Source organism: Lontra canadensis, unplaced genomic scaffold (assembly GCF_010015895.1).
Source record: "Lontra canadensis isolate GAN:19392208 unplaced genomic scaffold, GSC_riverotter_1.0 scaffold38, whole genome shotgun sequence".
NCBI classification, from domain to species: Eukaryota; Metazoa; Chordata; class Mammalia; order Carnivora; family Mustelidae; genus Lontra; species Lontra canadensis.
In genome coordinates, this window is record NW_022631032.1 from 16,142,054 (window position 1) to 16,157,431 (window position 15,378).

At 42.5% G+C, this 15,378-nt stretch overlaps 1 protein-coding gene across 2 annotated transcripts in view; it reads left to right on the forward strand.

Annotated features, from left to right (window-relative positions):
* CPNE4 (copine 4) overlaps window positions 1-15,378 on the forward strand; it is a 475,067-nt gene that overhangs the window by 432,911 nt on the left and 26,778 nt on the right. For both annotated transcript variants that reach the window (XM_032869701.1, XM_032869702.1), the window contains exon 10: window positions 6,708-6,767. In XM_032869701.1, the coding sequence (XP_032725592.1) occupies window positions 6,708-6,767 (60 nt within the window). The remainder of the gene's footprint in view (window positions 1-6,707; window positions 6,768-15,378) is intronic.

Here is a 15,378-nt window from a genome sequence, read left to right on the forward strand (position 1 = left end):
TCTGAAAGGGAGGACTGGCGGAGAAGTGAATCCAAAGCGCCGGGAAGATAGACCGCGGGGGGAGGGGCCGGCTCCCGGCAAGCGGCGGAGCAACGGAGCACAAAACCAGGACTTTTAAAAGTCTGTTCCACTGAGGGACATCGCTCCAGAGGCTTAACCGGGGTGAAGCCCACGCAGGGTCAGCGTGGCCTCAGATCCCACAGGGTCACAGAAGGATCGGGGGTGTCTGAGTGTCGCAGAGCTTACAGGTATTAGAACAAGGAAGCTGGATACAGAGACAGAGCTGAGGAGTGAGCTCTAAACTCGGGTTACCTTGAACCGGTCGCAGGCTCGGTCAGCTTGGAGCGCGGCCGGAGGCCAGGGTGACGGGAGTAATTGGGCGCTGTTCTCTGAGGGCTCACTGAGGAGTGGGGCCCGGGCTCTCGGCTCTTCCAGGCCGGAGACTGGGAGGCCGCCATCTTCATTCCCATCCTCCGGAACTCTACGGAAAGCGCTCAGGGAACAAAAGCTCCCGAAAGCGAACCTGAGCGGATTACTCAGCCCGGCCCCTGGTAAGGGTGGTGCAACTCTGCCTGGGGCAAAGACACTTGAGAATCACTACAACAGGCCCCTCCCCCAGAAGATCAACAAGAAATCCAGCCAGGACCAAGTTCACCTACCAAAGAGTGCAGTTTCAATAACAAGGAGAGCAGCGGAATTCTGGAGGAGGAGAAAGCAAAGCACGGAGCTCATGGCTTTCTCCCCATGATTCTTTAGCCTTGCAGTTAATTTAATTTTTTTTTTCTTTTTCAATTTTTTTTCCACTTCTTCTGCTAAATTTTTTTAACCTTTCTCCTTTTCTTTTTTAACGTTTTTAAACTAGTTTATCTAATATATATATATTTTTCCTTTTTATATTTTTTCTTTATTCGTTTTCTTCTTTTAATTGTTTCATTTTTTTTTCTTTCTGAACCTCTTTTTATCCCCTTTCTCCCCCCTTACGATTTGGGATCTCTTCTGATTTGGTTAAAGCATATTTTCCTGGGGTTGTTGCCACCCTTTTAGTATTTTAATTGCTCCTTCATATACTCTTATCTGGACAAAATGACAAGGTGGAAAAATTCACCATAAAAAAAAAAGAACAAGAGGCAGTACCAAAGGCTAGGGACCTAATCAATACAGACATTGGTATGATGTCAGATCTAGAGTTCAGAATGATGATTCTCAAGGTTCTAGCCAGGCTCGAAAAAGGCATGGAAGATATTAGAGAAATCGGGAGGTATAAAAGCCCTTTCTGGAGAAATAAAGTAAAATCTAACCAAGTTGAAACCAAAAAAGCTATTAATGAGGTGCAATCAAAAATGGAGGCTCTCACTGCTAGGATAAATGAGGCAGAAGAAAGAATTAGCGATATAGAAGACCAAATGACAGAGAATAAAGAAGCTGAGCAAAAGAGGGACAAACAGCTACTGGACCACGAGGGGATAATTCGAAAGATAAGTGACACCAAACAATGAAACAACATTAGAATAATTGGGATTCCAGAAGAAGAAGAAAGAGGGGAGCAGAAGGTATATTGGAGAGAATTATTGGAGAGAATTTCCCCAATATGGCAAAGGGAACAAGCATCAAAATCCAGGAGGTTCAGAGAACCCCCCTCAAAATCAATAAGAATAGGTCCACATCCCCTCACCTAATAGTAAAATTTACAAGTCTTAGTGACAAAGAGAAAATCCTGAAAGCAGCCCGGGAAAAGAAGTCTGTAACATACAATGGTAAAAATATTACATTGGCAGCAGACTTATCCACAGAGACCTGGCAGGCCAGAAAGAGCTGGCATGATATATTCAGAGCACTAAACGAGAAAAACATGCAGCCAAGAATACTATATCCAGCTAAGCTATCATTGAAAATAGAAGGAGAGATTAAAAGCTTCCAGGACAAACAAAAACTGAAAGAATTTGCAAACACCAAACCAGCTCTACAGGAAATATTGAAAGGGGTCCTCTAAGTAAAGAGAGACCCTGAAAGTACTAGATCAGAAAGGAACAGAGACAATATACAATAACAGTCACCTTACAGGCAATACAATGGCACTAAATTCATATCTCTCAATAGTTACCCTGAATGTTAATGGGCTAAATACCCCAATCAAAAGACACAGGATATCAGAATGGATAAAAAAAAAAACAAAACCCATCTATATGTTGCCTACAAGAAACTCATTTTAAACTGGAAGACACCTCCAGATTTAAAGTGAGGGGGTGGAAAAGAATTTACCATGCTAATGGACATCAGAAGAAAGCAGGAGTGGCAATCCTTATATCAGATCCATTAGATTTTAAGCCAAAGACTATAATAAGAGATGAGAAATGACACTATACCATACTCAAAGGATCTGTCCAACAAGAAGACCTAACAATTTTAAATATCTATGCCCCTAATGTGGGAGCAGCCAACTATATAAACCAATTAATAACAAAATCAAAGAAACACATCAACAATAATACAATAATAGTAGAGGACTTGAACACTCCCCTCACTGAAATGGACAGATCATCCAAGCAAAAGATCAACAAGGAAATCAAGGCCTTAAATGACACACTGGACCAGATGGACATCACAGATCTATTCAGAACATTTCATCCCAAAGCAACAGAATACACATTCTTCTCTAGTGCGCATGGAACATTCTCCAGAATAGATCACATCCTGGGTCCTACATCAGGTCTCAACCGGTATCAAAAGATTGGGATCATTCCCTGCATATTTTCAGACCACAATGCTCTGAAGCTAGAACTCAATCACAAGAGGAAATTTGGAAAGAACCCAAATACATGGAGACTAAACAGCATCCTTCTAAAGAATGAATGGGTCAACATGGAAATTAAAGAAGAATTGAAAAAATTCAAGGAAACAAATGATAATGAAAACACAACGGTTCAAAATCTGTGGGACGCAACAAAGGCAGTCCTGAGAGGAAAATATATAGCGGTACAAGCCTTTCTCAAGAAACAAGAAAGGTCTCAAGTACGCAACCTAACCCTACACCTAAAGGAGCTGGAGAAAGAACAAGAAAGAAACCCTAAACCCAGCAGGAGAAGAGAAATCATAAAGATCAGAGCAGAAATCAATGAAATAGAAACCAAAAAAAACAATAGAACAAATCAACGAAACTAGGAGCTGGTTCTTTGAAAGGATTAACAAGATTGATAAACCCCTGGCCAGACTCATCAAAAAGAAAAGAGAAAGGACCCAAATAAATAAAATCATGAATGAAAGAGGAGAGATCACAACTAACACCAAAGAAACACAGACAATTATAAGAACATACTATGAGCAACTCTACGCCAACAAATCTGACAATCTGGAAGAAATGGATGCATTCCTAGAGACATATAAACTACCACAACTGAACCAGGAAGAAATAGAAAGCCTGAACAGACCCATAACCAGTAAGGAGATTGAAACAGTCATCAAAAATCTCCAAACAAACAAAAGCCCAGGGCCAGACGGCTTCCCGGGGGGAATTCTACCAAACATTTAAGGAAGAACTAATTCCTATTCTCCTGAAACTGTTCCAAAAAATAGAAATGGAAGGAAAACTTCCAAACTCATTTGATGAGGCCAGCATCATCTTGAGCCCAAAACCAGACAAGGATCCCATCAAAAAAGAGAACTACAGACCAATATCCTTGATGAACACAGATGCGAAATTCTCACCAAAATACTAGCCAATAGGATTCAACAGTACATTAAAAGGATTATTCACCACGACCAAGTGGGATTTATTCCAGGGCTGCGAGGCTGGTTCAACATCCGCAAATCAATCAATGTGATACAACACATAAATAAAAGAAAGAACAAGAACCATATGATACTCTCAATAGATGCTGAAAAAGCATTTGACAAAGTACAGCATCCCTTCCTGATCAAAACTCTTCAAAGTGTAGGGATAGAGGGCACATACCTCAATATTGTCAAAGCCATCTATGAAAAACCCACCGCAAATATCATTCTCAATGGAGAAAAACTGAAAGCTTTTCCGCTAAGGTCAGGAACACGGCAGGGATGTCCATTATCACCACTGCTATTCAACATAGTACTAGAAGTCCTAGGCTCAGCAATCAGACAACAAAAGGAAATTAAAGGCATCCAAATCAGCAAAGAAGAAGTCAAACTATCACTCTTCGCAGATGATATGATACTATATGTGGAAAACCCCAAAGACTCCACTCCAAAACTGCTAGAACTTGTACAGGAATTCAGTAAAGTGTCAGGACATAAAATCATGCACAGAAATCAGTTGCATTTCTCTACACCAACAACAAGACAGAAGAAAGAGAAATTAAGGAGTTAATCCCATTCACAATTGCACCCAAAACTATAAGATACCTACGAATAAACCTAACCAAAGAGGCTAAGAATCTATACACAGAAAACTATAAAGTACTCATGAAAGAAAATGAGGAAGACACGAAGAAATGGAAAAATGTTCCATGCTCCTGGATTGGAAGAATAAATATTGTGAAAATGTCTGTGCTACCTAAAGCAATCTACACATTTAATGCAATTCCTATCAAAGTACCATCCATTTTTTTTTTCAAAGAAATGGAACAAATAATCCTAAAATTTATATGGAACCAGAAAAGACCTCGAATAGCCAAAGGAATATTGACAAAGAAAGCCAAAGTTGGTGGCATCACAATCCCGGACTTCAAGCTCTATTACAAAGCTGTCATCATCAAGACAGCATGGTACTGGCACAAAAACAGACACTTAGATCAATGGAACAGAATAGAGAGCCCAGAAATAGACCCTCAACTCTATGGTCAACTAATCTTCGACAAAGCAGGAAAGAATGTCCAATGGAAGAAAGACAGCCTCTTCAATAAATGGTGTTGGGAAAATTGGACAGCCACATGCAGAAAAATGAAATTGGACCATTTCCTTACACCACACACAAAAATAGACTCCAAATGGATGAAGGACCTCAATGTGAGAAAGGAATCCATCAAAATCCTTGAGGAGAACACAGGCAGCAACCTCTTCGACCTTAGCCACAGCAACATCTTCCTAGGAACATCGTCAAAGGCAAGGGAAGCAAGAACAAAAATGAACTATTGGGATTTTATCATTATCAAAAGCTTTTGCACAGCAAAGGAAACAGTTAACAAAACCAAAAGACAACTGACAGAATGGGAGAAGATATTTGCAAACGACATATCAGATAAAGGGCTAGTGTCCAAAATCTATAAAGAACTTAGCCAACTCAACACCCAAAGAACAAATAATCCAATCAAGAAATGGGCAGAAGACATGAACAGACATTTCTGCAAAGAAGACATCCAGATGGCCAACAGATACATGAAAAAGTGCTCCATATCACTCGGCATCAGGGAAATACAAATCAAAACCACAATGAGATATCACCTCACACCAGTCAGAATGGCTAAAATTAACAAGTCAGGAAATGACAGATGCTGGCGAGGATGAGGAGAAAGGGGAACCCTCCTACACTGTTGGTGGGAATGCAAGCTGGTGCAACCACTCTGGAAAACAGCATGGAGGTTCCTCAAAATGTTGAAAATAGAACTACCCTATGACCCATCAATTGCACTACTGGGTATTTATCCTAAAGATACAAACGTAGTGATCCGAAGGGGCACGTGCACCCGAATGTTTATAGCAGCAATGTCTACAATAGCCAAACTATGGAGGCTCCTGGGTGGCTCAGTCGGTTGAGCGACTGTCTTAGGCTCAGGTCATGGTCCTGGAGTCCCGGGATCGAGTCCCGCATCATGCTCCCTGCTAGCGAGAGGTCTGCTTCTTCCTTTGACCCTCTCCCCTCTCATGCTTTCTCTCAAGTAAATAAATAAAATCTTAAAAAAAAAATAGCCAAACTATGGAAAGAACCTAGATGTCCATCAACAGATGAATGGATAAAGAAGATGTGGTATATATACACAATGGAATACTATGCAGCCATCAGAAGAAATGAAATCTTGCCATTTGCGACGATGTGGATGGAACTAGAGGGTATCATGCTTAGCGAAATAAGTCAATCGGAGAAAGACAACTATCATATGATCTCCCTGATATGAGGGAGAGGAGATGCAACATGGGGGGTTAAAGGGGTAGGAGATGAGTAAATGAAACAAGATGGGATTGGGAGGGAGACAAACCATAAGTGACTCTTAATCTCACAAAACAAACTGAGGGTTGATGGGGGGAGGGGGGTTTGGAGAGAGGGGTTGGGGTTATGGACATTGGGGAGGGTATGTGCTATGGTGAGTGCTGTGAAATGTGTAAACCTGGCGATTCACAGATCTTACCCCTGGGGATAAAAATATATTGTATGTTTTAAAAAAATAAAACTAATAAAAAAAATTAAAAATAAAAAAAATTAAAAGAATGTTACCAAGACTGGGACTTAGATATGGGGACCAACACTGATGCCAAGTGTAGTATCTCACCAGAGGCTCCCATAACCCAAGAGAGGGGAGTAGAGGGCATAGGTAGCTGCAGCCCTCACAGGGTCATCTGAATTAACCATTGCTCTTTCTCTCCTTTAAAATACCAAAATCAATGGACCCCTCTTTTCCTCACAGATCCCTTTCTGCTCTTTCTTCTAGGTTAGCAGCCTAACCCCAAAGATTAAGCTTCCACTTGGTAAGGAAATAGATCATGCTGTTACTAAAAAAGTTTCCTTTCATCCTCCCATGCAGATCCACAAGATGCATTCTTTCTTGGACTACATCATGGGTGGCTGTCAAATCCAGTTTACAGTAAGTTGCTTCCATATTTGTTCATATTCAGAGACCATGGTGTGGGGAATGGCACTGGGATGGGGACATGAGGAGACACACATTTATTAAACCCTGGGTCAGATTTGTTCAGATCTCATTGCTGGAATACTGTATGGTATCATGTTTTTGTTTTTGCTGTTGTTGTTGATGTTGTTGTTTTTAAGGATTTTTTATTTACTTATTTGAGAGAGAGAGATAGCAACAGAGGTCAAGAGTGAGTAGGGAGGAGAGGGAGAAGTAGACTCCCCACTGAGCAGGGAGCCCAACACGGGGCTCCATCACAGGACCCTGGGGTCATGACCTGAGCCAAAAGCAGATGCTTAACTGACTGAGCCACCCAGGCACCCCTGGTATCATGTTTTTAAAGTGACATCATACTTCTGTTTTCTCCAGTGAGTATGGTTGTCAGGAAGTCATATCAGGAAATTCATGCCACTTATCCTCAAGTGGTTTGGGAATTCCTTATGCTTCCCATTCTTCCAGTAACTCCTTGAGGCATGGGACAGTAGGCATATTGCCAGATCCCATAATCTGATGAGCTGGATGACAAGGAAGTATACCATGCTGGTAAGTCCCACTGAGCCAAGGCAGATGCAGCCCAAACACAAGCACCAACGCTTGATGGTCAGTGCCAAGAGAAAGCCATCCAAATGGTTTGTCAGACAAGAAAGAGGTACATTCTAAAATATTGGAGAACTAGTCTTTCAGAGTTGAGAAATGGAGTATCTAGACTCACTGGGTGGATTTGGGATCATTTCCTACATACAACTTGTGAGAACCTGGGATTTATATACTCCAAGTATGTATTTGGGTGGGTAGGCTGGGTTTTTTTTAAGATGCGTGGTAGACCAAGCTTATGAGTACATCTGCCCTAGAATAACTTACTTAATATTTGAAACCCTCCTAGGTTTGGGCTGATGTGACCTCCAGAAAGAACATCCCCAGATGGCCAAAAATAGTTCTGCTAAAACCTATGGGAAAGCCACATGGCAAACAAGAGAAACACAATCTGAACAGCTTTTGATCCTCATCTTATAGACATGTAATCATGAATTTCAGCCCTGTTTATCTCCCTCAACTGGCTCAGTCATATGAAGAAAGCAAGGCAGATGGTTTAATTTTTTTGTCCAGGTTTAAACCCAAGAGGGTAGACAGGACCACTGTATTTCTGGGAATTGGATGGTGGTATTCAAAGGACTAAAAGGGGGAGTTCCAAGAGGATGAGTTTAGGGGTTGTTTGATAGGCTAACCTCTCCTTAACTAGAAGTGTGTCCTCTACTCTAATCTCAGATGGGTCTGCATTTGTCCCCCCTAGACTTTGAGCATTGTTCATCTACCCCTCAATGGTTATGAGTTAGTTATAGAATTTGGTCATTTCTTTGAAGTCTAAGGCTCTCTGAAGATGCCCCTACCCAGTCCTCCCATGTGCACTGCATGCGGGTGCACACAGAGAGTAGCAGACATGTTCATCGTGAGCACCACACCTAACACTAGCTGTCCTATGGGCTCCCTGTCATGTTGGATATACAAAAATGGGAATAGAGAAGCCAGCAATGTCATATAGGAGAGCTACCGGAAATAGTGTCTCACAATCTTAGGCAAAGGAGCCATTCAGGAAACTATTTATAGGTTTTCAAGGGAAAGCTCTATTGATTTGGATCTGCTTTAGAGTTTATAGATTCCATGCTCTTAAACAATGCCTTATTCAACCTTCAGAGACTTACTCTGCCCTTGGAGTTATGCCACAAAGAACCAGCCCCCATGAATACCAGAAATTTCACCCCACAGCATCCCCAGCTCCACGTCCATGGGCCTGACTGACAGAGAAGGATGGCCCTTCCCTCCTTCGTCACTCCTGCTGATCCTCCCCAGCTGGGAGGCACCACCTTAATGGATTTCACCAGCACCTCCCCAGCACCAGCCCCTCCTCCCTTACCTTATTGACTTAGTGCCCCTCAGACTTTTTGAATAGTCTTTTTATTAAGCTCTCCTGGATCTTTCCTTTGAGGGGACCATTTGTTTCCTGTCAAGACTCTGACCAGTACACTTTACAAGCAGGAGCTCAAAGAAAGCTTCTATACTTTCACAGATACCTGGTGCTTCTGACTGAGCCTTACGAATGTCAGAAATTGAACATCTTTCCCTTCAGGTGCCAGGCTGAGGTATATTAGGGACTTTTATTGAATTATAATGGATCGAACCCTCAACCTTAAAGGAGAGATAAGCTTTAGGAAAAAATAAGAAATGAGACGAATAAATAGGATACTAGGTTTTTCCTTTAAAATCATGCCTACAGGGTTGCCTTGGTGGCTCAGTCAGTTAAGTGTCCAACACCTGATTCTGACTCAGGTCATGATCTCAAAGTTGTGAGATTGAGCCCCACATCAGGCTCTGTGCTAGGAATGGAGCCTGCTTAAAATTCTCTCTCTCCCTCTCACTCTGACCCTCCCACCTCCACCTCTCTAAAGAAAAAAAAGACATCCCTATGAACTTAAATGTTTATGCATTCATATATTCTAATGATAAATATCGAAACCATATTTGGGTCAGTATACATAAATAGGGTATATTCAGAGGAGTGTTGGAGAAGCGGTTTGGATTAAGAATTTGAAGGCTTGGGGCACCCGGGTGGCTCAGTGGGTTGAAGGCTCTGCCTTCAGCTCAGGTCATGATCTCAGGGTCCTGGGATCGAGCCCCGCATAGGGCTCTCTGCTCAGCGGGGAGCCTGCTTCCCTTCCTCTCTCTCTCTGCCTGCCTCTCTGCCTACTTGTGATCTCTGTCAAATAAATAAAATCTTAAAAAAAAAAAAAAAGGAAGTTGAAGGCTTTTAATTTTGAAGTAATGTGGTGGTTAAAGGAATGGTCAGAAGAATCTTGAGCAGGACATTAAAGCAATTGGGCACATGCTTTAGGGAACTAAACTGGGAGTGTTTGGTGGAAGGCATCAAAGGTGGTGAGGGGAGTCCAGAAGGGGAAGCAAGAAGAGATTAATAGTCCTGGTGACAAGTAAGAAGAGGCTAAGCTAGCAGGGCAGCAGTAGGAACACTGTGGCAAGAGAGTCCAATAAGCGTTGGCCCATGATCCAATGAGGAGATGGAAGACCAGGGAGAAAGAGGAGTCCAGAGGACTCAGGTCTTTTGTGCCTGATTGACAAAGCATGGCGATCCTATTCAGGGCAACATGGAAATCCAAAGGAGCTGCCAATGAGATGATGATTTGCTTTTGGACCTGACTGATGTATCTCCAGGCCTCCCAGTAGAAACGGCACTCATAAATACGGTCCTAGGTTTCAGGAGAGAGGTAGAAGCTGCACGCAAATGGGTCTGGGTGGGATGTCCAGAGAGAAGAATACAGAGAGGAAAGATGTCTCCGGATATTGTAGAAGATCTCCATTGGGCAGCAGGGGGAAGAGGGGCAACCAGTAGGAGAAGAAGTGCCAAGGAAAAGGTCCAGGACAAGGCAGTACCTCAAATGACCAGGAAGAAAATGTTATGAGATCAAGGGCAATAATCCCATATGCGAGAAAGAAGTCAGAAGATGAAGAATAAAACACTGGGTCATGTGATAAAGAGGCACATATTATCTTATATAAGAGCAATTTCAGCAACGACAGGGAGAGCCAGGAGTTAGGGTGTAGACAGAAGTAAGGAAGTGAACACAGCAGGTGTAACTATTCATTCAAGAAAGGCTGGCAGGGAAGAGGGGACGAGAGGGGAAAAGGAGGAGAGCAACTTGAAGATTAAAAGAGGGGAGGTTTCAGGCTAGAATCTGACCATCAACAGAGGAGAAGCCCCAGTGGAGGGAAAGAGATTAAGATGCTAAAAAGAGCCTTAGTCAATGATTCTTTTTTGGTCCATGGCCCCACTTGAGAACCTGATACACAATCTATATCCTCTCACTGGAAAATGCACATACCTGATTCTGCATGCAATTTTGGGAGGTCAAGGGCACCCCTGAGGACATTCCATCTCCTCATTTGAATCCTCAAATCATAAGAACTTGAGGGCAATTGTCATGTGGCAGTCTAGGAAGAGGTGGGAGGAGGTGGGCAGATGAGAAACAGACTAGAGAGGGGGAGATGGAGTTCACTGTGTTTGGCACATGGCACAGCAGCCAAAAATAAAATAGATACTAGAGTTTCACACACAAAACAAAATTATAGACAGCATAAAAGAGACAGACACCATAAGGTATTTGGGAAAAAAATGGTAGAAGAGTTCACTGTTTCCTTTGAAAGTTACTGCTTTTCCAGATATTTAAAAATGTACTTTGTAAAGCAGATTTTCAGAGACAAGCTGTAAGCAACCTAAATGTCCAACAATAAGATAATGGCTATGTAAATTACAGTACCTCATTTAGGTGGATTATGGTAAAGTCATTTTAAATGATAATTACAATGATTGATGATAATGGGACACGTTTATGACATAATGTTAAGGGAAATAAAAAGAATGTAAAGCAGAGCTACCCTATGATAACAACCAGGTAAAACGTTTATGTCTTAAGACATGAGAGAGAGGAGGAGAGAGAGGAGAGAGAAAATCTAGAAAGGAAAAAGAAAACATGACCTGTTAGGCTAGTGAAATCCTTAAGGAATGAGAATTGACCTCAGGGGCAGCCTTGACCTCCCAAAATTGTGTGCAGAATTAAGTGTGTGCATTTTCTGGTAAGAGGATATAAATCTTGTGTCACATTCTCAAGTGGTCCCAGTGACCCCCAACAAGTGGGTTGGTTTTTTTTGTTTGTTTGTTTTTTCATATTTTCAGATGGCCATTTTTAGTATTGGTAATTTTCTACCATTAAGGATGGTATTTCCTTTATCTCTGATTTTACAGTCTAACATTTTGGTACTCTAATATGAATGTGGGTCCTCCCAGATTAACCTTCCAGCCTAAATAAAAGGATCACCTAAGACAAATTCTCTCAGGAAATCTTCCCGAACCTAACATGTTCCGGGCATCCTATAACCACATTTTGTCTCAGTTGAAGTTTTAAATCTTTACAGTATATCCCAGACTGAACACTGGTGGACTGTGGTGGAGGTGTAGACCTCCAAGAAATGAGAAGGAGCCCTGGGTTGAAGAGGGGAATGCTTTGCAGTTTGTAGGAAATTAACCAGGCAATCCTCGGGGTATCTCCCATCTAGTCTAGTTCCTATTTCTTTGCCCCCCAGTGGAGTTTTGAAGAAATAGAAAAGCACAAGAGTTTAACCTGTCCTTTAAGAAATAGTCCAGACTGAACAGTATCTCCACCTACAAGGTTTATTGTATGGGTCCAAGCTGTATTTAAATATAAACAAACAACAAACAAAGAAAACAGCTGCCCCAGCAGATGATATGAGAAAGGTTGACTGCAGGTTGATTACAGAGAGATTAGGCCACTAACCAGAGGTTGATTCCCAGCAGCTTGCCTTAGAAAATACGGGGGAGGTTTCAAATGACTTGTGTGTCGCAGACAGACAAGGGGATCTGAGGAGTGGTCTCCTTTCACAGAAGAAGCTTAACATATCCAAAGATAGATGCTTATCCTTGGCTTCCTGCCTCTTTCCAGAAGCGGCTCTGCACCCAGGGCTTGGTGGCAGTGGAGGGAGCATTTCCCATTCTGACTCTATAAGGTTTTGCAAAGCTGTTCCAGGGCTCTGCTTAATGATGAGCAAGGCCTCCTGGGCAGAAGGGGAGAGCCATGGGCAGCGCCTGTTCCCAGGCCGCCTGCTGAGAAGATTGGAGCGCACACCAGAACCACAGGCTTTCGTAAATGCTTCCTATCCGACAATGAAAATGTGGCTGCCCTGGGAGCCCACCAGCATTCAGGAAGCCAGGCGTCAGTGGCCACCTCCACAAGCTGGCACTTTTCAGTCATTTTCTTGCTTTTATTTCTCAACTTAATCCCGTCTTTCACTGCCTCCCTGTTGCTTTTTAAAATAAACCTAACCTTTCGCTCTGTTCTCTTTCCACTAATGCTAGCTTAAAGAGCACAGAGAATTCTTGGTAGAAGGCCACCTCCTGAAGATAGATTCTTTATCTCCAGCTTCATCAGGGAGATTTAAGAAACCATCACTTGCCAGGAAAAAGCTCTCTCAGCTGTCCATGGTTGTCTAGTCAATGATAAAACAGAGTGGAAACCTCCCCCCTTAGTCCCCAGAGGCCTACCTGCAGAAAGAAAATAAAACTTCCCTCAGGCCTTTCGTATGTATACACATCACTACCAAGAGCAGGTGGCCCAACGACAACCTTCTAACGCTGATCTTTAGATGCTGCTACTATCTTCAAGATGCCATCTCTTCCATTTCCAAAGAAATGTGGCCACTCCTTTTCCCTAACTGCCATCCATCAGTCACCAAATCCTCTTCATTTTCTATCCTAAACCTCTCTGGTCACAATCCCCTTCTCACTGTCACTTCCGCCACAAGCTATTTTGTTAAGCATAAGGAAATTATTCCAAGCCTGAGGATGAAGAGTTGTTAGAAAATGAAATGACCAACAAGGCTGGAATGAGGAGGAAGCAAGAGAGGCACCTGGGGTCCAAGGTTTAAAAGGAGGACTTCACTCTCAAGATCATGCAAGTGTAGGGTCAGCTGGGAATGAAAGCCTTCTTGAATGTATGCCCTCGTCACCCCCTTGCCTTCCCCTAGTCCCAACCTCCTGTGATATGTGCTCTACTTTAAAATCTACTGTTTCCAGAATCTGCGTGTGTTCATCCAGACGTTATATACTCTTCTCACCGTAACACAACATATTCATTCAGGTGAGACACCTGGGCTTGGATGCTGCCACTTGGTGCCTGCGTACTTGGAGGCTCTTGCCCATGACTAGGGAGGAGAAGAGGAACATTTAGGTCTCTTGAGTTGTTGTTTTTCTTTATGGAGGTTTTTCCCTTCTGGCCTTTCTCCTACCTGGTTTCATTCTCCGGTTTTACACCAAGACGCCAGCATGCTTTTGTTACCATGGAATACCCTTGATACTCAGGTAATCAGCACATGGGACAATTTTAAACTGCAGCATCAAGAAGCACAGGCAGAGGATTGTGACGATCTGTGATAAAGAGCGGTTGTGAGCCATAGGTGCTGGTTATTAATAACAACATCTCGACACCTGCCAGTGATTTGCATTTTAGATAAATTGGAACAGAATCAAGGTTATCTCCATAACAACTTTCTCACATTCTCTAGAATTCTCTAGAGTCCTACAATGTTTTCTTCAGTAGGAAAGAGTTGGCTTTCCACCTAGCCTTCCTAGCACTGTTTTTACCTTCTAAAGGCCATGTACATGTGTGGGAGGCACCAGCACCCCTTAAGTGTGTCTCATCAGAACCCAAAGGCTCAGCATGGTGGCTCTGCGTGCTTGAGATCCATAAACCAGGAGGACTCTAGATGTGTGGTTTCTTCAGACACCGTCTCTCAAGCACCTCCCAAGTTTCCCTCTTAGAGAAGTTTTCCAGAAATAATCTGCATATATTTGGACCTCTGTGTGCTTGAGGCCCCATCTTGTTCTTATTCACAAAATACTTGGAGGCCCCCAACACATGAACTTTTCATCATAGTCCTTGATTCAAAGGACCTTCACCTATTGTCTTCCTCTTTTTTTTCCAGTGGGTTGACTTTTACCTTCTGGTTGGAATCTATCTCAGAAGATGCTGGATTTTGCTGGTCCTCTTAAATCACCCCCAGCCATCCTCAATAACACATTCTCCTTATTGCACAGACAGACAGACAGACACACACACACACACACTCTTTACTGGCTCTTTTCCTACCTTTTACAACTGGTCTGATTTTACAGCTGTTCATTCAAGGCCATTCATCTCTCCTAAATTACTCTAGTTGCTGCTAAGCTTGTCTCCTTACTTCCAGGCTAAATCCCCTCCATTCTTTATAGTAATAAACATAGCTAAATACCATCTTGGCATGCTAGCCACAGCCATATATGTTCCCTTGGGTGTATAATGGCATAATGGAGGAACAGTCTTCAGAGCTATAGACAGGTTTTAACCCAGCTCTACCCCCAGAAAACTTCATCACCTTTGGGCTGGGAATCAGGAGGATCTTCATCGAGAAAAAGGAATAGCAATCTCTGCTTCCCAGAGTGTTTTCATGAAAATGAAATAACACAAAACCTGGAAAGCAGATAGTACTGTGTCTGCCACAGAGTAGGGTTTTAACAAAGGTTGCTCTTCTCTCCGTCCCTTTGTTATCTGAGCAAGGGCATCTCAGGGTTGGGGAAGTACTGTGTGATTTTTCTCCACCCGACCTTTCCTTTTGAAACACTGTTAGTACTAGCATTTTATCAGCTGGTACTCCCTTTGTTGAAAACATCAGGGTGTTCTGAAAATAGATTTTTAATCCAGCTTAAGTTTCTTTTCAACACAGTCCTGGGGAGGGGTGAGGAAGAAAAGGGACGCAAAACCGGTAATGAAGAAATAACCTCACACGAAAGAAAAAAGAAAGGTTGTAAGTGAATTGTTAGCCTATCACTTTTTCTCTTCTAGTCACTTGGATTCTTTTGTAGCATTACAATATAAGGTATGGGGGCTATTTTCACCTATCATCCTTGCTCTTACGGGGTCATCTTTCAGGAGCAGAAATGAAACACATA